The 21,034-nt window shown below is 40.8% G+C and overlaps 1 protein-coding gene across 26 annotated transcripts in view; it reads left to right on the top strand.

Moving 5' to 3' along the window:
* MACF1 (microtubule actin crosslinking factor 1) overlaps positions 1-21,034 on the top strand; it is a 404,892-nt gene that overhangs the window by 255,172 nt on the left and 128,686 nt on the right. For all 26 annotated transcript variants that reach the window (XM_056795193.1, XM_056795199.1, XM_056795200.1 and 23 more), the window contains 10 exons: positions 2,436-2,588; positions 3,125-3,358; positions 4,737-4,961; positions 6,777-7,295; positions 9,464-9,640; positions 9,892-10,015; positions 10,956-11,164; positions 11,741-12,058; positions 12,259-12,425; positions 14,741-14,897. In XM_056795193.1, coding sequence (XP_056651171.1) covers positions 2,436-2,588; positions 3,125-3,358; positions 4,737-4,961; positions 6,777-7,295; positions 9,464-9,640; positions 9,892-10,015; positions 10,956-11,164; positions 11,741-12,058; positions 12,259-12,425; positions 14,741-14,897 — 2,283 coding nt within the window. The remainder of the gene's footprint in view (positions 1-2,435; positions 2,589-3,124; positions 3,359-4,736; positions 4,962-6,776; positions 7,296-9,463; positions 9,641-9,891; positions 10,016-10,955; positions 11,165-11,740; positions 12,059-12,258; positions 12,426-14,740; positions 14,898-21,034) is intronic.

Raw genomic sequence — 21,034 nt, forward strand, 5'->3', positions numbered from 1 at the left:
TAGTAGTGCCGAGATTCAGGCATCTTGACTTTTACATTGTGGTTGACATTCATATAGAACTTCAAGGTTTCCTGCATGCAGGATAATCATTAAATCACATGGTCCTTACAACATCCCTAGGAAGGAGTGGAGCAAAGATGAGGGAACCTACATGACACAGAATTGGTCTTGTATCTCCCAAGCTCAAATATAATCATTAATCAAATGCTTGCTAAGGACCTAGGCACTGTACTATGCCCTCGGAATACAAACAGAAAGATAGGCTCTGTCCTCCATGAACTTCTATTCCAAACAAGGAAAGACAACATATGAAAGGGAGCTGAGAAAGGAATAAAGGGATGGACACACACAGATACCTGGCATGAGGGCTCAAGAAAGAATGACAGGAAGGCAGCCCAGAGGGTATAGAGGGCTGGCATCCTCGGGTGGAATTTCTGGGAGGAGCCAGCCTGCCTAATCAAGAGGCTACAGGGGCAGGGAGGGGAGTCCAGAGCTAGGTGTCCAGAGCTGGAAAGACTCAAGTATAGCATTCTAACCACTGTGCAATTCTGCCTCATAAGCTTGTCCCTATGGCACTTTGCCTTTCTATAAAACAAAAAACCTCCAGATCTATACAGATTCACTTTTTATTATTCTCATTTTGTTCTATTACTCAACACCCTTGTTGTTAATAATATCATATTATATATAATATACATAATTTCAAAGCAATGGGGATGATTTTTTTCTTACTCTATATTACCTTAGTTTTGAGAAGACAAGTTGTAGAAAGACCATTAGACTTGGGACGAGCACCCCTGGGTTCAAGCCTTGCTTTTAGGTCCTGGCTATATAAATATCCTCCCTGAGCCTCAAATTTATGACCTCATCACAGACTCTGCAAATTGAAGTTAATAATATATCATTACCTTTCTTAAAGTGTTGTTTCAAGGATCAGTTAACGTATATATAAAGCATTGTGCAAGCATAAAATGCTATATCTATGTCAATTATTTATTATTTAACCTTTCTGGGCCTCAGGATACAGTTTGTAAATTGGGACCCAAACCATTGGTACTACCTATCTCTGTTGTGATGAGCACCTAGAAAAGATCAGGATCATGTCTATGTCTCCTCCAATTGTGCCTTTGAATCAGCTTTTTTTAAGAGGGCAGTTGAACGCTGATAAAAGAAAAGCCTTAAATAATGTGGTGCAGATGTGATCATCTAGCCTTCCCAATTCAGAAATTTGCTGCAACTTCACTAAAGCTACACAATCCAAGTCCAGTACATTTATTAATATCTATGAGTAAATAATGAGGCAAATTTGGCCACATTGGCCATGGCAGTAAAATGTGAGGCCCCCCATTGAAAGGACCCCAGCCTGAGAACACCAGTGAATCACAGTGGTAGCATAGCTGCATGTGGATATTCTCACCATTAATCCCACAATCTCTGTTAACCTTGAACCCTTTAAGAAATGCTATGCCTTCTTCTTTATCTACCTGTGTGTATGTTAACCTGTTTGCTTTGCTTTTTTCAGATTCAGGCTGCTCCCATCCTAACCCATGAAGATCCCTCTTTGCAGCTGAAGAGCTCTTAGGAGTTCTCTTCCAGAATCCTTATGTTGTTTGTCTTAAAAGGAGGGAGAGAGGAAGGGGGCCAAGCGAGGCTCCTCCTTCTGAGTGTAGGTGCCAGAGCACCAACATGAGGTAGACACTGGTGAGAAGAGGATGTTCAGTTCAGGATTGTTTTTTAATTGGTAAAAAAGAGAAAGAAAGAAAGAAAGAAAGAAAGTAAGAAAGAAAGAAAGAAAAAGATGGTCAGAGACACACATCATGCTCAATCCCTCCTCTTTCCGGTGCTTTTTTGTCATGCAGCAAAGGTGGGGCCTGGAGATGGGCCAGTCACAGAAGCATACTCCTCTGGCCAAGGACCTCTCTAAGCCTCTCAGTCAGTGTGATTCACTAGGGATAACTGGACACCTGGTCACTGTGTCAAAACTTATCACTGGAGAATTTCTAGGCTTTTGTTCATTTTCTTAGTATTTGTCAGATTCAAAAAGATAGGCAGGAAAAATGAGAGCTCCTAAAACTGAAATCCATTGGTTTAGGAACTCAGTTCTCTAATGAAAGAAAATCTTGAAAATATTAGGTCATCTTTATCATATGTGAAATTAAGTATCTAAGGACCTTTATTCCTATTCACTGTGACTAATGGAGAATTGGTTGTATTAATCAGCCTGGGGAAAAGTGTCCTCATCACAGACTCTTGACACTCAGACTGGGAGGCCAGAAGAGCTTTCCAAGTATGATTTCTGTGCTTGTCCTATCTCACCCCACCAACTCACTTTGCAGTATAACTCTCCAATTTTGCATTGCAAGGTCTTGACCTTTATTTGGACCCCCTCAAGGGGGAGGTGCTAACTTTTTTTAATACCTTTGCATTCTAACCAGACACTACAGGAACAGAAGAACACATGCCACCAGAAGCTAGAGGACCTTTGTGCCTGGGTAAGCCAAGCTGAGCAGACCTTGACAGGCCACCACGTTAGAGGTGGCAGCCCTGAGGACCTCTCCACTCTGCAGCAAAAGCAAGACTCTGTGAAGGTCAGTATTGAAACAGACTTGGACATTATCACCCAGAAGCAGGCCCTTACCCAGCCCTGGTAGAGATGCCATTTTTATTCAGTTCTGTTATCTTCACATAGATTAGCACTCAGGCTCACCAATAAGAAATTTAAAGTCACAGACTGCTTCCTGCCACCCAGTATGCACCCAGATTGTGTTCCATTATTATAATCTAGTATATATTCAAAGAATGAAGAGTTATTTTAAAAATTCTTTTCAACCTAGAAGAGTAAGTCTATTCTATATGTCTCTTTTATATGAATTCTAAAATGAGCTTCTAATGGCTTTTGATTCATCTATGATTCCCTCTGTTTGCATGGATAACTGATAATTGATTAGTACCACAGTTTGTGTGCCATTTATGAGATTCCTAGTTTACCAGTATTGAGAGCAATTCTCTTAAAACATTCATATTGTTCCCTAATTTGGTAGCTTTTTCATGGCTACTCTTCACATTACAATACTTAATGATCCTGAGACTGATAACTCCTCTCCCCCGGTTTTCATATATTAAGGATCTACAGAAGGATGTTCAGAACCGTGCCATCTCCTTTGCCAACATCATCAAAGACACTGAGGGATTCCTGGAGGAGAACCAGACCAAATTAAACCCCCATGAGTTGAGCAGCCTAAGGGAAAAACTGCTCCAGGCCAAAGAACAGTCAGAGGCATTGCAGGAGCGGACACGTATGGCCAAAAAGGAACTGGAGGAAGCAGTTACTTTAGCCTTGCAGCAGGAATCTGAAAAGGTAGTGAAGTGGAAGACTTGTCCTGGACTACAGTTGGATTACCATTTTAGGTCCTGACAATCCCCACCCCACCCCCAAATCCTGAGTAAGGAATTCCAGGCAAGAGTGGTCATGAAATGTGCATTTCAAAAAGAATCACTAATTGCTGACCGTGCTTTGTTGTGAAAAATCAAGAGAACTAAACAAAATAGAATGAAGTAAACCCAGTAGCTCTAGGAGTCAGTTTTGAAAGTCAAGGGGAACAGTTAAAATTGCAGGCATACTTGGAACATAGACACTATTCTAAGTAAGAATAGGAAATTTTAGAAGTCTGAAAGTCCTATCTTTTATTACATTCATTGTGCTAGTATAGGCTTCCTCTAGTTTCAACAGCTAAAGAAAGATATGGAAAATTTTGAAAAGAGTAATAACATTAACTACATGAGTATGAGAGATTTTAAAAATTTTATAGCATGAGGCACTCCCAAGTGTGGCAACTTCCTTCACCAAGACAAATCACAACCTGAATGATGCATGGTAAATGAGCACCAGGGCATTGCCAAAGGTACATAGAGCTGAAATGACTTGTCCTAAGTCAGACAGTTATTAAGTGTCAGGAGCAAGATTTGAACTTTTTGATGTTAAGTCCAGGTTACTGTACTGTAAGAGGTACCTTAGCATAGTGAGTGGGGTGCTGAAATGGAAGATGAAAAGATATGGATTCCAGTTCCAATGGCACTTCATATCTTTGTGACTCAGGGCAAGTCTCTTAGTCCATCTCAGTCTCCTCATTGTCAAATGGAAGAAAATCGTATGTGTTGCATTTGCCTCACAGGGCTGTTTTGAAGTTCGTAATTAACAACTCATGTGTATAATGCTTTGCCAGCTTTAAATGTCAAAAATAACTAAAGAAATAGAAAGTAAGACCTTGGGAAAAGTTTGAGAGCTAACTACTTTGAAAGAGAAGGATGCAAGAAGAAAAAGCCCTAGAAATTTAGGTTGTATGATAGAAAGCATTTTGTCATATTCAAATGGGTGTGTGTACTTTTCTGTCCAAGTCAGCTGACTAACTTGAGTCTAACATGAGTGTAATGTGACCCTGCCAGAGGGACTGAGTGATCTCCTAAAGTCCCTCCCAACTATAGGATTTGCTCTAAGATCACTTTTGTTGCTTAGCTTTGGATATTATATGGGAGGGATCAAAATATCTAGAATGTGAATTTGCAGTAGCTATTTTTCAGTGGACTTAGGTCATGAAAACATTTTGGTTTTTCTGTGCAAATACTTCACATACACAGATTTTCAAAACGCTTACCTCTTAGCTAAAGCCCACCCTTATCCATGTGTTGTAATAAGTGACTTCAGTCCTTTTCTACTGATCTACCACTGTTATTTTCAGACTAAAGCTGCCAAAGAACTGGAGGAGAACAAGAGTAAAATTGATGCCCTTCTGGATTGGGTGGCATCCTTGGAATCAACAAGTGGATTGCCCAAGTCTAGCTTTCCAAAATTAGAAGACTCCCCAGGAGGGAGTTTGGGGAATGGAATCACAGACACCTTAGATGGCTACAGTGAAATGAGCCATGCTCCAGAGAAGCTGGATCAGCTCTATGAAGGTGCAAAGGTGAGCATCTTCATTCATGCTTATTGACCCAGATGAGACCTTGCCTGGCCCTTGGCTTCCTCTTTGACTGGTTGGTGTATGGAGGGAAATGCTTTCAGGTCTGGGAAACTGACAGTACAATCCATAGGGTTGTTTATGAAGGTTCCCAAGACCTTGAAGGAATTACCTTTTAGGTGAGGAGAAATTGCATGGCACATTCTCAAGAGCTCAATCTTGTCTGTGATGGCATCGGCCAAGAATTTATTAAACACCTCATATATAATGGTAGGTCTTAGGGCTACAAAGACACAAAGAAGTTCCTGCTCCATCATGCTGTGGTAATACAAGTATATCCAAAATCAGTGCAGATTAATTTGGGGAGGAAGAGAGCATAATCAGTTACAGGGGTGTGGATAGCAGAGTTTTCAGTAAGTAGCTCATCTGCTTAGGGAGCTATCCATAGGCCAACTGGTGATAGGGCTGGGCTAGGAACAGATGCATATAAACTTGATTCAATTGCACTTCATTTAAGCTATTTATTATTGATGTGATTTTGGAGACATCTCTTAACCCACCTGGAACTCAGTTTCTTCTGTCAGTGGCTAATCTGTCTTATGACAATGTTGTAAGAATCAGATGATGTAATGCATTGGAAGAATTCAGCCTAAGAGCTTAGACCAGTGATGGCAAACCTTTTAAAGATAGAGTTCTGGGCCCCGCCCCCATCACCCAGAAAAAGTGTCTTGCCTGCCACCGCCAGAGACAATGTGCTGTGCCCCTCTCTACCACTGAGTGGAGGGTGTGCCTTGTCCCCCTTAGCTCACACAGGAGGGAGGAAGCACTCCCATTGGGCTGCTGGGTGGAGGGGTGGGTGAAATGAAGAATACACTCAGCGAGTGTAGAGAGAGGAAGGGAAGTGGCCCAAGTACTCTGTTCCTCTTCAGCTCTGCCACCTGTGAGCTGTCCATCCTACCCCTGTGCACTACCATTGGCTGCTAGGCACAGAGGTGGGGGATGTGAAAAAATGTCAACAGGAGAGGTGGATATGGGGAAGGGAGCAGCTCTGCCCGAGTCCCTTTGCCTTTCTAGTAATGAACTCAGGGCAGGGGTGAGAGGGCTGCAGACATGCCCACAGAGAGTGCTCTGTGTGCCATCTTTGGTACCCATGCCATAGGTTCACCATCTCTGGATTGGACCTTGCTGCCCTGTGGTCATAGTCAACAGCCAAGGATTTAGATAATTCAGTTCTCTCCCCCCATCCCCCCTCTTTTACCATCACTATCTACTTGGAGCAACAGACAGGCAAGGAAATGCAAAGCTGATAATTGTGATGATCTACTCATCATTTTTAAAGTTCAAACTGACATTTAGTCATCCCCAGTGTTCCCAAAATTCAGCCCCTTTTCTTAGAAACACCATTCAAACATAAGGTGACATTATTCTGCCTAGAAAAGAAAGGGAAAATCTGATCCCAAGAGGATTGAAGAATGTCGATATAATCCCATTGGACAAAACAGAACCAGATCATCAACTTGGTTCCTCTGATTCCTCACTTGCCAGAATTCTTTTAGATTGAAAAGACAAAGTGAAGTATCAGGCTTGGCAATAGGTAGCCTGAGTTTTGATCCTGGCCCAAATACACAACCAACTGTGTGACCTTGTCTGCTCACCTTACCTCACTGAGCCTCATGTGTTTCATCTAAAAACCAGAAATATTATATGACTTCCTTACCAGGATTGTTTGGGAAATGCTATTTAAACGTTAAAGTGTAATATAAATGTGAGTTCTTATTATCCCCTTCTAATCATCCTTTTGGTTTGGGGTTTCTTCCCTAGACCCGTCACCAGGAACTGTTGTCCCAACAGCAAGACTTCATCCTGGCCACCCAGGCGGCTCAGGCATTTTTGGATAAATACTGCCACAGCCTGGCCCCAGAGGAGCAGCAGAAGCTCCAGCAGAAGCTTGGAGATTTGAAGGAGCAGTACTCTGCCTCCCTGGCCCAGGCAGAAACAGAGCTGAAGCAGATGCAGGCCTTGCGGGATGAGCTACAGAAGTTCCTTCGAGATCACAGGGAGTTTGAAGACTGGCTACAGCAGGCAGAACAGGAACTAGAGAATGTGCACAAGGGGGGTGGCGACCCCGCAGCCCTCCAGTCCCTGCTGCTGAGACAGAGGAGCTTCTCTGAGGACGTCATTTCCCACAAAGGAGACTTACGGTTTGTGACGATGTCTGGACAGAAGGTCTTGGACACCGAAAACAGCTCCAGAGGAGGCACAGAACCCTCAGCAACTAGGCATTTAGTGACCTCTAAGCTGGATGATGCAACTCAAAGATATACAGCCCTTCACTCAAAGGTAATCCAGGGGTCAGCAAACTCATTGAGCTTTCTTATCACTGCTCATGGTCCTCACAGCATTAAACAAGAGGCAGTGATTCCTCTGCTACTATTCCTAAGTAGATTTTTCAGCGACTGGGGCTAGTTACTGAACATGAGGCCCTGGTCTAAGCTATTATGGCTATTCAATCAGCAGACTTTAAGTGCATGCTATATACACAGCAAAACAGACTATGAGTGCTATTTTCTGGGGAAATTACCTACTGTTTATATTATAGCTTGATCCATGAATTCATGGAAAGATGTATTACGGGAATAAGATACCAGCCAACTATAAAAATTAAAATTAATGTGCAATGATAAAAATATTATAATTTAAGAGATTTGTTAATGATCATTGGAAGCAAAGGAATAAAAAGGTAACAAAATAAAACCATGTGCCCATGGCTAATCAACTCTTTTAAAAACCCCACTTACCACCACCATGGTTGCCGGTAGTAAGCCAAAGAGGCAGAGCAGGAACACCCACTGAATTTATCCTGTCTATAGGAAGTACATAACAACAAGAAGTCAGTAGGTACCCCAGGAAATGTAGGGGTTTTTTTAGGGTAACAGATTTTCAGTTATACACAGCACAGAGCCAAATCGCGAAGGCCTGGGTTCAGATCTTGCTTCTGACCTGTTCTGGTGCTTTGTGACCCTGAATAAGTCACTTAACCTCTCAGTACCTGTAGGCAGTGCAGAAGAGTTACATATCTGCTTTGTTTAGAGGGAGTTCCCTCTCCCAGGAATTCCTGGGGTGGCATATACTTGTGAAATCCTAGATCTAAATCCATCCACTATCATATGATAAAGTATCAGGGTGAGGGAATCTGAGTGGAGCAACTGACAAGCTAGGAGAAGCAGGGAAGGTTACATATAAGAGGTGCCATTAGACAGGTAGGAACTGAAGAGACACAGGGAAGTTTTTTTCATTAAGTTTTAATTTTTTCTGTTAAATCTATTTTCTTTTGCTCTCATATTCTCAATTGAAAAAAAAGAAAGAAAATGCTAAAAGAAACAAAACCTTTGTAACTTCATTGTTAAATAAGACAAATTTCATTATTGGTGGTATCCAAAAGATATATAGTTCATTTTGTGCACCCTCAACTCATTACCTTTTTTCAGGATGTGGGTAGCATGCTTCTTCATCAGTGGTCATTGCATTGACCAGAGTTCTAACAGCTTTCAATGATGTTTGTTTACTGTTGTCATTGTCTAAATTATTTTCCAGGTTCTGCTTACTTCACTCTGTATCTGTTCATACAAGGCTCTCCAGGTTTCTCTGAAATCATCTCTTCATCATTTCTTATGGCATATTCTATCTCTTTGAGGATATAGGCCTATTTACAAACAAACAGAGTTTATCCCGAACAATTTTTCTAATTCACAGCTACATAATTAGTGTCCTAATGGGCCTGTTTTTTTGCAGCCCCTCCAGTATTTGTCATTTTCCTTTTGTTTTCTGTCTTTTCAGTGTGTTGGGTGAAGTGCCACCTTAGATACGCTTTAATTTGCATTTTTCTAGTAGTGATTTGGAGCAGTTTCATAGAACCATCACTAGCTTGGGTTTTTCCTTTAAAAACTGCCTGTTCATATATGAATTGAGGAACAGATGCAGTCAGTATGTACATGTCAAGTACTGTTTGAATGGAGCCTGCTGGAACAGGCTATGAATCCACAGAGCCCTAGAGTTAGATGAAATGTGCTCTTTCTTAATAAATGCCTGGCCACTTTCATTCATTAAATGGCTATGTCCTAATCATTTACTGCTTTTCAGACCCAAAACACTGTGGCTCACACAAAGAACAAAATAGGACACTTATCCTCAGGAAGTGATGTGCTGGCAGGGGAGAAAAGTGAGGTAGAAATGAAGATAATGACGAATAGAATATACTAAGTAGCACTGAGGAAATGTGATGTGAACCCCAGAGATCATTTTTGATTGGATATAAAGGAAGGCTTGTGAATGAAGTAGCAATTGAGCAGTCCCTTTCATAATAAATCACTTTTCAGCAGAGGTAAAGGAACAGGGATGTCTGGGAAGGGAAAGCAATTTTCAGAAAGGGGAAAAAAACCCACCTGAAGCATTTGAGGTAGTCCAGACCTATCCTCACTCACTGTTTTCTTCCCTTTTTCTTGAAACAGTGCAACAAACTAGGTTCTCACCTGAACATGCTTCTGGAGCACTCTCAACAATTCCAGAGCAGTGCAGATGGTCTTCAGGCCTGGATAGAGGAATGTGAGAGCAAGGTGAACCAGCTTCTCTCAGATCCTGTGGCCTCTGACCCCACAGTCCTTCAGCAGCAGCTTACAAACACAAAGGTAAAATAAGTCAGCAAATAAACTTAAACCTGATGCCAAGATACTCTTCCTTAAGTCTTCCTTACCATCTTGTGACTTAGAAATGGCTACAGGAGGAAAATTGGAAAAGGAGGGATTAAAACAAGACTAGAGTGCCAAGATATACCCTCTTTTGGAGGGTATATCTTGGGGTAGTTTACTGACTTAAGAGTCCCTGGAACCAGCCATGATCACTAACCCTCTTGGTCTTTGTTCTGCTCTTGGATTAACAGCAGTTACAAGGAGGTCTGGCTGAGCATCAAGTACCTGTAGAAAAACTCCAGAAAGCAGCAGAGGCACTCCTGGAGATGGAGGGTGAGCCAGCTCCTGATCCCCAGCACATCCAAGAAACCACAGGTATGGAGCCAGACCAGGTGGTACCAAGTGAGCAGACATGAGTCAAGAGGCTAAAGGGGGAGATCATTTCCAGGAAGGCAGCCATTGGGTGAGGGAAGATCACTTAACATAATCTGAGCCCAGAACTCATACAAAGCAGATTTGACCCTGACCAGACGTTGATAGGCTCCTCAAGGTGGAAAGATATCTTAGGTATATTTTCTGATCACACATGAGAACCCCAGCACTCTCTGATGTCCAGATGTCTCTGATGAATTTTTTTTAACCCTTACCCTTCCACAGTGGGGGTTAAGTGACTTGCCTAGTGACACACAGCTAGGAAGTATCTGAGGCCAGTTTTGAACCCAGGACCTCCCATCTTTGGGACTGGCTCCCAATCCACTGAGCCATCTAGCTGCTCCCAGTTCATGAATTTCCCAAAGTAATATAAGTAGCAGAGCTAGGAGTTGAACTGGGGGGACTTCTGAATCCAAAAGTATGATATGCTGTGCTAATAGTCTGTGATTGGGATTATGCCTAACTAAACTTGTCTGTTGCTCCAAGGGGAACTTTGTCAGAGAAGAGTTAAGTTTCTTTCAAAAGATGCTTGATTCAGTTATGTTTATCAGGGACCAGAAGAAATACTACAGAGAAAATCTGGTTGGCAGAGGAAAAAGAGCAGCTGAGATATTTAAGGGAAACTTCATTGATTTTCTTTCTGGTTTTGGAGGGGAATGAGTGATTTGGGATTCTTATTATGTTTATGTCATTATGTCATTTGCCTTCCCTTTTGGATTCTCTTGACACTTCTTCAAATGGATTTGATAGTATTTATAGTCAAACAACTTAATTTTTTGGGAACTTCTCCCAGTAGAAATCTCCCAAATTACCTTTTTCTGTATATTCTTTTTGAGGGTGAATGATGATGTACCTGGAAAATCATTTCCTTTGAATTTTGCAGATTCCATTTTGGGCCATTTTCAGAGCCTTTCTGGAAGGCTAGAAGAGCGTGCTGATCTATTACAAAAGGCAATCGCCCAATCACAAAGTGTCCAGGAGGGGCTGGAGAACCTGCTGCAGTCCATCATTGAGGTAGAGAAAAGCCTAGAGGGAGAGCAGGTGGCATCATTGACTTCAACAGCTATCCAGGAAGCCTTGGCCATCAATATGGTGAGAGATATGTGTGGGCAGAAAAGTGAACAATTCTGAAATAAAGAATGACATCATTTCAATGACTTTAAAGTGTTAGGATATAATTAATCCCAAAGAAACTAACTGAAATATCATATTTGTATCATATATATATATATATGTGTGTGTATATGTATATATACACACACACATACATACATATATATATATGTATCACATTTATATAGCATATACTAAGTGCCAGGCACTGTGCTAAACACCTTACAAATATTGTCTCATCTAATTCTCACAACAGCCCTTAGAGGTTGAGAATTATTAGTATCTCCATTTTACAGTTGAAGAAACTGAGGCACACACACATACACACATAGAGTATTGACTTCTAAATTGGTTTGGCATTAGGAAGAGAGATTGTATTGTGGTTATTATGATAAGAGGCCCAGTGGAGGGTTGAGGGCAGAAGTTGGGAGCGCTGAAAGTGCTGTGGAAGTATTTCCCATGAATTATTTGGTGAGGCTGAAGTTGGTGTGTAGTGTTGGTTAGCTTTCCTGAGGTGAGTAAATAAATTTAAAACCAACATATTTTTAATGGCAGAAACTGAAGCAGGACATTGTCCGGCAGAAGAGCAGCTTGGAGGCTACCCGTGAAATGGTGACTCAATTCATGGAGACAGCTGATGGTGCCACAGCCACAGGGCTTCAGGGAAAACTGGCTGAAGTAAGTGAACAGTTCAGCCAGCTGTGTCAAAGGCAGCAGGAGAAAGAGAGCTCCCTGAAGAAGCTCTTACCCCAGGTGGAGATGTTTGAGCATATCTCAGAGAAGCTCCAGCAGTTTTTGGACAGCCGAGCCCGGATGCTGGCCACTGGGAACCAACCTGATCGAGATATTGCTCAGTTCTCCCAGCAGATTCAGGTGAGGATAACAATGAAAACAGTGTAAGGGATTTATATAAGGGAAACAGGAACCCTGACTTTAAAGAGCCCTTGATTGATTGCATCCTCTTTTTATCCTGTGGTTGACCCTGCCAGCTTGACTTTTTTCTAGATTGCCGCTTTTTAGACAGGGTCTCCAGCAGGGGGAACTTAAATAATTATGGTTGTTTGCCTTATCAGGAACTGAATTTGGAAATGGGAGAGCAGCAAGAGAACCTGGATGCCCTAGAGCACCTGGTTATTGATCTGAGCTCCTGTGGTTTTGCATTGGATACTTCCCAACACGAGGAGAGGGTACAGAAGCTAAAGAAGGATTTCATGGGACTGCAAAAGTCTGTTCAAGAAAGGTGAGCCTTTCCTTTATGTGCTGATTAGTATTAGAGACTCACATTTCTAGTCTCTGGTTCAAGCTTGACCTCATCGATAATTGCCAAGACTAGTCCAACAGCTTCTTAATTCATCTCATTGTCCCCAGTGTTTACTTTCTCCAAACCATGTTTCATAACTACCAAAGTAATATTCCCAAGGTATATGTTTGACTGTTAGCTGCTTGCTTGTGAAGTGCCCTGGCTCTCTATTGCCTCTGCAGTCAAATGCATACTTTTCACCATTTGACTCCACTCTTCTTTTCCAGACTTATTACATAATCATCTCTCTCCCAAACTCTGTGGCCCAGCCAAACTGTCTTATTTGCTGTTCTTCAGGTGACATGGCACCTGTCATCTCCATACCTTCCCACATTGGCTTTCCATCCCCAGTGCTGGATAGCCAATCTCTTTCTCTCTCTTCCTCTTGGATTTCCCAGTTCCATCAAAGAAAGCTCTTCATATCCCCAGCCCTTAGCACTTCATAAATGTTTATTAACTATTGTTGATGAAGCAACATGGCATTTTTTAAAAGAAGCAATATGAACTGTGGAATCAAGAGATGTGGCCTTGAATCCCGGCTTTGTTATTTATTGCCTGTGTAACTTAAGCGACTTACTTCTAATCTCTGGGCCTCAGTTTCCTCATCCATAAAAAGAGGTAGTTCTGTTATATGGTCATGAAGATTCTGTCAAGCTCTAAATTCCATGATATCCCAGAACAGCTTGGGAGTAAGGTGAGGGGTCAGAATTAGAGGAAATTTTTAAAAAGAAAAACAATAAGTGGAAATCGCATAAATTTGAATGAGGCGTAGGTAATTTGGCATTCACTTCATCTATTTTGGTCTGATTTAGGAAACATGCTTTTGGGGATAGTTGATGAGAGGTAGGAGATGAGTTCAAGTTGTCCCAAACTAAGAATTTTCAGAGAAAAGAAATCCATGCCAACTTTATAATGGAAGATATAGACAAGAACCTTCGTTCATTCGGCAAATGTTTATTAAGCACCTACAGTGTATAAAACACAGTTCTTAGTATTGTGTGAGGTATGAAGTTCTCATTCCCTAATATAGTCTCAAATAGCTCATTCAGGCCTTAGAGAGTACTAGCCTGGGTGACTGCAGAATAGTAGAAGTCACCAAAACAGATAAGATAAGGACAGACTCTTAAGCAGAAAAGAGAAGGAAGAAGACCAAGAGCCAAAAGTACCCCATAGTTTCTTTCTATTAAGTTGCATGGCTTAGTTGTATGAGTTGGCCAGGCTTCCCTAACTTTGCTGATGGCCACTTCCAAGACAAAAGAACCAATGGCCCACTTCTCATGTTACTGTTTTTTGTTTTCAATTTCTGGCACATTATTTACTGCCAGAGCTGTCAGTTTCCCAGGCATCACATAATAGTACACTGCTGTACTTCTAAGTTACAGGCTGAAAAGGACCAACAAGACAGAGCTCAGGCCTAGAATATGGATAAGGCAGAATGCTTTTTTGCAGTGTGAGGAAAAGAACAAGGCCACTCCTTCCTCCCTTTGGTTCATACAAGAGTGAACCTGGCATCATCCCTAGCCTTTGAGGAAATCAGATTTTTGAGTGACGCCAGTAATGCTGCTTCAGACATATAATGATTTAGCCAAACTCTTCAGTTAGAAAAAGTAACACAGATTATAATGGCTTCATAGCTTTTTAGGTCTTACAAAGTAGTTTTTTTTTTCCCTCACAGTATTCTGTACTATGACCAGTGCCTTGAACATTCTAGGTGTTTAATAAAATGTTTTTTTGAATGTCAGTGGTCTTTTTGCAGTATTTAGTGTAATTAATGCCAAGTTGACATTAATCACTCCCTAGATATTGGGGGAGTCAGGTTCTTGAATGAGGACAAAGGTGCTGCCTTCAAAGGATGTATAATGGTTTAGCCCAACTATTTTGCTAGAGAAATTGTCCAAATTAAAATAACTTCACTTTCTGCAACTGTTTAACATTTACAAAGTATTTCCCCACAGTGCTATGTGCTATACCAAGGTCCATTACATTGCACATTACAGATGCTTAAATAAAATTATTTTTTGGATAAGTGAGTACAATTATTGCCATCCCCATTTAACATATAAAGAAAATAAAGCTTAAGAATGAGTTAGTAAATCCATGATTATTCAGCTAGTAATTGCTGGATTTGAATACAGGCCTCTTGAAGTTCCATGCTCTTTGAGCTGCTATAAGTCCATAATTAGCCCCAATGTATGCTCAAGATTTGCTTCCTACAGAACCCAATCCCTTCTGTAACAAAAATTTCCCATTGACAGAGAGAAGGAAACATCATCCTGCCAGGAACAGTTGGATGAATTTCGGAAGCTGGTTCAGGCCCTACAGAAGTGGCTAAAAGAAAGTGAAGGAAATATGCCAGTGATGGAAAGCTCCATGAGCACCAGGGATCTCCAGAAGCAGATTGAGCAACTTGAGGTAGGCAGAGAATGACTGAATTGACCTTATCTCAAAGCATTTGCTCTACACAGTGGTTTTGGAGGCCTTTTAACTAATTCAATTATGGCCATGGTGATAGGTAGTAACCAGTTCCTGGGAATATCATCAGAATTTAAATCCCTCAGGCCTTAATGGGTGAGTTCCACACAGACACAGAAGTTGTAAAATCTCATATTGTCAAATCTGACCATCTATAGGGAATGAAGTCTGCCATGTAGCATGGTATTGAGCATATATATATGTTCAATTAGTCTTTAATGAGCCTTCTGTATTACCATTTCACTGGACTCTGAGAGAGGCATATAAAGGAAGTATGAGTCCCAGTTCTCTTCCCTTATAGTCTTACTGCCCTGTACACTGGAAGAAGTGTGGACAGTAGATAGCCATATCTGATTGTGTGCCTCATCACTCCTGAAGGCAGGAGCTGTTCTCTTCAATACATGTTGTTTCTTAGTTTGTCTTTGACCCAGGGCCCAGAGATACTTCCTGCCAACTAGGTACCTCATGAATGCTTGTTGAGCCTTGTGAGAGACAGATTAGAGAAGAAAGGGATGTTCTAGCCCTGATCTATCAGGAGGCTTGCAGGTGTTGTTAAATGCAGCTATTCTTTCTATAGTGTGTGTGGTGTCTAGTTATTCTCTGAATTTCTCAAGCAATGAAGCAATTTCTCATTGCCTCCTGAAGCAGCCCATTCCATTGGCAGGTAGTTCTAGATTTTAGACATTTTTCTTGTTTTAATTCATAATCTGTTTCATTGTAAATTGAATTATTTGGTTCTAGTTCTGTAATCTAAAGTATGTTCATCTCTTCTCATCTCTTGCGATAGCTTTTCAGATATCTGAAGCAGCCATACTATCTGCTTTAGTCTCTTCTCCTTCTCACTGATTAAACCCCATTTTCCCCACTCCAGCCTTCTTTGTATAGCATGGTTTACTAACTTTTCTCCCAATGTTGGATATGCTCTGATTGTCACTGTCCATGAAATGTGATGTCCATTATTTTAGATGTGGTCTAATCAATCAGTGAGTAAACATTTATTAATATCCTGCTATGTTCCAGGCACTCTGCTAAGTGCTGGGGATACAAAAAGATGCAAAAGGCAAAGTGTTTACTCCTCAAGGAGCTCACATTCCAATGAGGGAGACAACCTGCAAACAAATAGATATAAATTGTAAACATGAAAAATAGAATATAACTACTGGAAGGAAGGCCCTAGAATTAAGGATTGGGAAAGGCTTTCTGTAACAGATAGGATTTTGATTAGAACTTAAAGGAAATCAAGGAAATCAGTATAGATAGAGTTGAAGTGGAATCATGGTCCAGGCATGAGGGACAGAGAAATTCTAATTAGAACAGAATTCATTAAAATCATGGTGTCCTTTCATTTGGGTACTTCTTTGAGTGAAAAATAATTTCATCAGTTTGAGTGATTTTGTCCATTGTTATAAGGTATCGGTCTTTTCATGCCTTGGTAGAAAGTTTAATTACTATAGTCAAAATTTCATTCCCTGGTGGCCAGCCATTTTCTGGTGATAAAAAACAAAACTCTTGTAACAAGTATACAAAAAACATAGCAAAACAAATTCCCACTTTGACCCATGTCCAAAAATGTGTATTTCATTGTGTATCTTGAATCCTTAACCTCTGTCAGGGATTGGCTGGTCTACATTCCTTATCACTAGACCTCTGAAATCCTCATTAATCCTTGCATTGATCAGAATTCTTAAGTCTTTCAAAGTTGTTTGTTGTTATTGTATATATTATTATTCTTGTTCTCCTGAATTCACTATATCAATTCATACAAGTCTTCCCCTTCTTCATTTCTTATACCTCAATTGTATTTCATGCTATTTTCATACCATAACTTGTTCAGCTATTATTCCCCCATTGATAGGCACCCCTTTGTTTCCAGATCTTTGCCATTACAATAAAAGAGGTGATTTTAACATTTTTACAAATGTGGCTCATTTTTTTTTTTGCTTTGATCTCTTTGAGGTATAGGCCTATAATATCTCTGGGTAAAAGGGTATGTGCATAGTTTAGTAACTGAGAGAATGGTTCCAAATTGTTTTTCAGAATTACTGTTCTAACTCATGTGCTACCAATAATGTCCTAATATTCTTGTTTTTCCACAGTCCTTCCAAACACTTATTATTTTTCTTTTTGTCAACTTTGATAATCTGACAAATGTAAAGTAGAACTTCAGAGTTGCTTTTATTTGCATTTCTCTAATTATTTTTAGGATCAGTGTTTCATATAGCTATTGATAGTTTGGATTTCTCCCTTAGAAAACTATCTATTCATATCTTTTGGCCATTTATCATTTGGGGAATAGTTCTTATTCTTGTACATTTGAATTAACTCCATGTATATCTGAGTGGTAAGGGCTAGGCAATGGGGGTTAAATGACTTGCTCAGGGTCACACAGCTGGGAAGTGTCTGAGGCCAAATTTGAACCTAGGACCTCCCATCTCTAGGCCTAACTCTCAATCCACAGAGCCACCCAGCTGCCCCCTGGGGCTTTTTCTTAAAGGAAGAGAGGGACTTGAATTCCAACAGATAAAGAAGGACTTCATACTAGGTATCAGGAATGGCCCATAGAAAGGCTAGAAAACAAAAGGTGGCTATCTTTCAGGTAGCATAAGTGAAAGACTGAGAGACCAGTTTAGCTAGATCACAGTGCAGGAGAGAGAGTCACGTCCAGTGAAACAGTAAAGATAGATGGGGATCAGGGTGTGTTGAGCTAAAAGACTACGTAGAAAAGTTTCTATTTTATCCTATAGACAGTAGGAAGCCACTGTGGAATTGGTGAGTATGAAAGTCACTTCTGCACTTCATGAAAGTTACTTTGCCCATAGGATGGACTAGAATGGTGAGATCCTTCAGGCAGGCTGTGATAATAACATAGAGGAGAGGTGATGAGGCCTGAATTAAAGTGGTAGCCAGGTAAGCAAAGAGAAGGAGTTGGATGGGAAAAATGTTATGAAGATTTGCAATCAACTTTATATATTAGGTGAAGGAGAGTAATAAGTTGAGGAAAGCCCTGATTATGAACCTGAGAGACTGGTAGGATAATGGTGACTTGGACAGATATAGGAAGTCTTGAAAGAGGGGCAGGTTAAGAAAGAAAGATAAAGGGGGCAGCTGGGTGGCTCAGTGGATTGAGAATCAGGCCTAGAGATGGGAGGTCCCAGGTTCAAATCTGGCCTCAGACACTTCCCGGCTGTGTGACCCTGGGCAAGTCACTTGACCCCCATTGCCTAGCCCTTACCACTCTTCTGCCTTGGAGCCAATACACAGTATTGATTCCAAGATGGAAGGTAAGGGTTTAAAAAGAAAGAAAGAAAGAAAGAAAGAAAGAAAGAAAGAAAGAAAGAAAGAAAGAAAGAAAGAAAGAAAGAAAGAAAGAAAGAAAGAAAGAAAGAAAGAAAGAAAGAAAGAAAAGATAGATAGAGAGATAGATAGATAGAGAGATAGATAGATAGAGAGATAGATAGATAGATAGATAAGGTTGTTCAGATGTAGACAAGTTGAGTTTGATATCCCTGGGACATCTATTTGGAAATGTCAAGATGTAGTTTTGAAGCTAAGGAGAGATACTGGGATTAGATATGGGAATCATCTGCATAGAGATAATAGGATCTGAGGAGGTTACCTGGAAAGATAGATTAGTGGAAGGAGAAGGAATGGCTTAAGACAGAGGCTTAGGAAACACCCACTATTTCAGGGGCACAGTGTCAGTGATATGTCAACAAGGAAGACTGAGAAGTGATCATTCAGGTAGGAAGAAAGAGTTTATCCTTCTAACCTATTAGGAGAATAGGTTCTTCATTAATAAAAATGTTGATTAGGTAAACCATGTTGAGCTCTCAGACCCTATCAGTGTGGAACAATGGTAAAAACTGGATACAATTAAAGAACAAAGCTTGGTCTAACTTCTGACACAGCCTCTAGAGCATCAGGCAAGTTACATCATTGAATTGCACCTCAGTTTTCTCAAATGTAGTGGGAGGAAATTAGCTAAGATGACCTCCAAGCTCTAAATCTATGGTCTAGAATGCTCAGATCTGTAACAGACCCAAAGCCAGAGCCTTGTGGCTCTCCTAAGCACCTCCCTCTGAGATGACACAGAGGCATTTTCAGTGGAATCCCAGTGGAAATTCCTTTAGGCAACTAGAACATGAAATTGGGATCAGGCGAGCTTTCAGAGCAAGCGAGGTATATTTGAGTTCAAAGAGAACTGTTGACTCTTTAAGGATAGATGATTTCTCTGAGGGAAGATATATATATGAAGGCACAAACATACGGTCAGGTTATGTTCTTGGCTAGAAGGAAGAAGGACCAGTAATTGAAATCACAGAATGGTCAAAGGAAATGCTTCATAATGTACTACTGTCAAAGCCAAGGAGGAGAAAGGACATTTAAGCTTGGTGGTCTCTGTTTCTTCTCAGGACAGGAGGAGATGAGGTCATATGCTGAGAGTGAGGCAGGAAATTTGGGATGCAAGGACAGAAAAGGCCAGGAACAGCTGCAATGGGGAGTTTACCAGAAAATCAACAAGAGACAGATGAAAGGATTGTCTGGAAGTGGCAAAGGCCAAATTGAAGTCAGACCACATGAATTTATGGTATGCCAGATCTACATGTTCAGTACTAGCACTTTTGAGCCTAGAATCAAGAACTGACAAATGGGTGGTAATGAAGATCTAGGGGCAGAAATTGGTGTAGCAGCTTCCATGGAGCCTTGAGGATGAGAGAGATTCAGAAGAAAACCCTATCTTTTTAAAGCCCAGAACTCCCCTGGACATTTTTTCCAGAATGTGATGCTAGGGTAGGATTTCCTAGTGTGAGAAGGGATGCTATGCAGAAATGGATTGCTGTGTTCTCCATGCTTTCCCCTAAAATTGAGTTAGAATTAAGTTTAACCTCATTCCCCCTGTTAGACATCATGCCAGTCTTAATTGAGACTCCAGGGCCCATGAGCTTGTTTTCCGAATAGTTTTATAACTATTCTAATAGAATTGCTTTCTTTTGTCATCTTATTTTTTTAATTTTTTTTTTAATATTCTGAGAGGGATCTACTTGTTTTACCAACTATGAAAGGGATATTTATGACACAAATAAGTTTAAGACTCCCTACTCTAGAATTTGTCTTTCACCTCTATAAATCAGTGTTACCATACCTTATTGATTCTTCTTTCAAAATGCCTTTTTCATTTAGTCCTGGCTTTTTTTAATCCCAGTCAAGGTACAGAGCCCCCATCAGACTTGTCTTACTCTCTCCTATCTCTGTCTACTTGTTGCCAAAGCCCATCGATTTTACCTCCATAACATCTTGCATACTGCCACCCAGTTCTCCTCTTAACACTGCTGTCATCCTGGTGCTGGACCTCATCATTTCACACATGGACTATAGCAAAGCCTGCTAGTTAGTCTCCCTGAAACAAGTCTCTGCACTCTAGTCCATCTTCCATTCAGATGTCAAAATGATCTTTATCAAGTGCAGGTCTGACTATATCACCCTGTCTACTGAATAAACTCCAGTTGCTCCCTCTCAGTTCCAGGATCAAATATAAAATCCTCTGATGTTCAGTAATCTAGCAGTTTACTACTTTTCTAATCTTTTTAAATCTTCGATGCTACCATGTACTCTTAGATCCAGTGACATTGATCTTCTTGCTGTCCTTGAACACCAATTTCCATCTCCCAAATCCAAGCATTTTCTTTGGCTGTCCCCAGTGCCTAGAATTCTCTCCCTCCTCATCCTCATCTCCTGGCTTCCTTCAAGTCTCAACTAAAATCCCATCTTCTACAAGAAGCCTTTCCTGATATCCTATGATTCAAGTGCCTTTTCTGTGCTAATTATTTGCAATTCATCCTATATCTCTCTTGCACGTACATAGTTGTTTGTGTGTTCTCTCCCCATTAGACTATGATCTCTTTGAAAGCAGGAACTATCTTTTTGGCCTTTCTCTGTATCATCAGTGCTTAGCATAGTGCCTGGCATATAGTCGATGTTTAATGTTTCCTCTTTCATTAACTATGCCTGCAGAGGGCTTTCTCTTCATCTCTACTTATTGAAATCTTTCTTTTCCTTTAAAGTTTACCTCATGGGCC

This window comes from Monodelphis domestica, chromosome 4 (genome assembly GCF_027887165.1).
Source record: "Monodelphis domestica isolate mMonDom1 chromosome 4, mMonDom1.pri, whole genome shotgun sequence".
NCBI classification, from domain to species: domain Eukaryota; kingdom Metazoa; phylum Chordata; class Mammalia; order Didelphimorphia; family Didelphidae; genus Monodelphis; species Monodelphis domestica.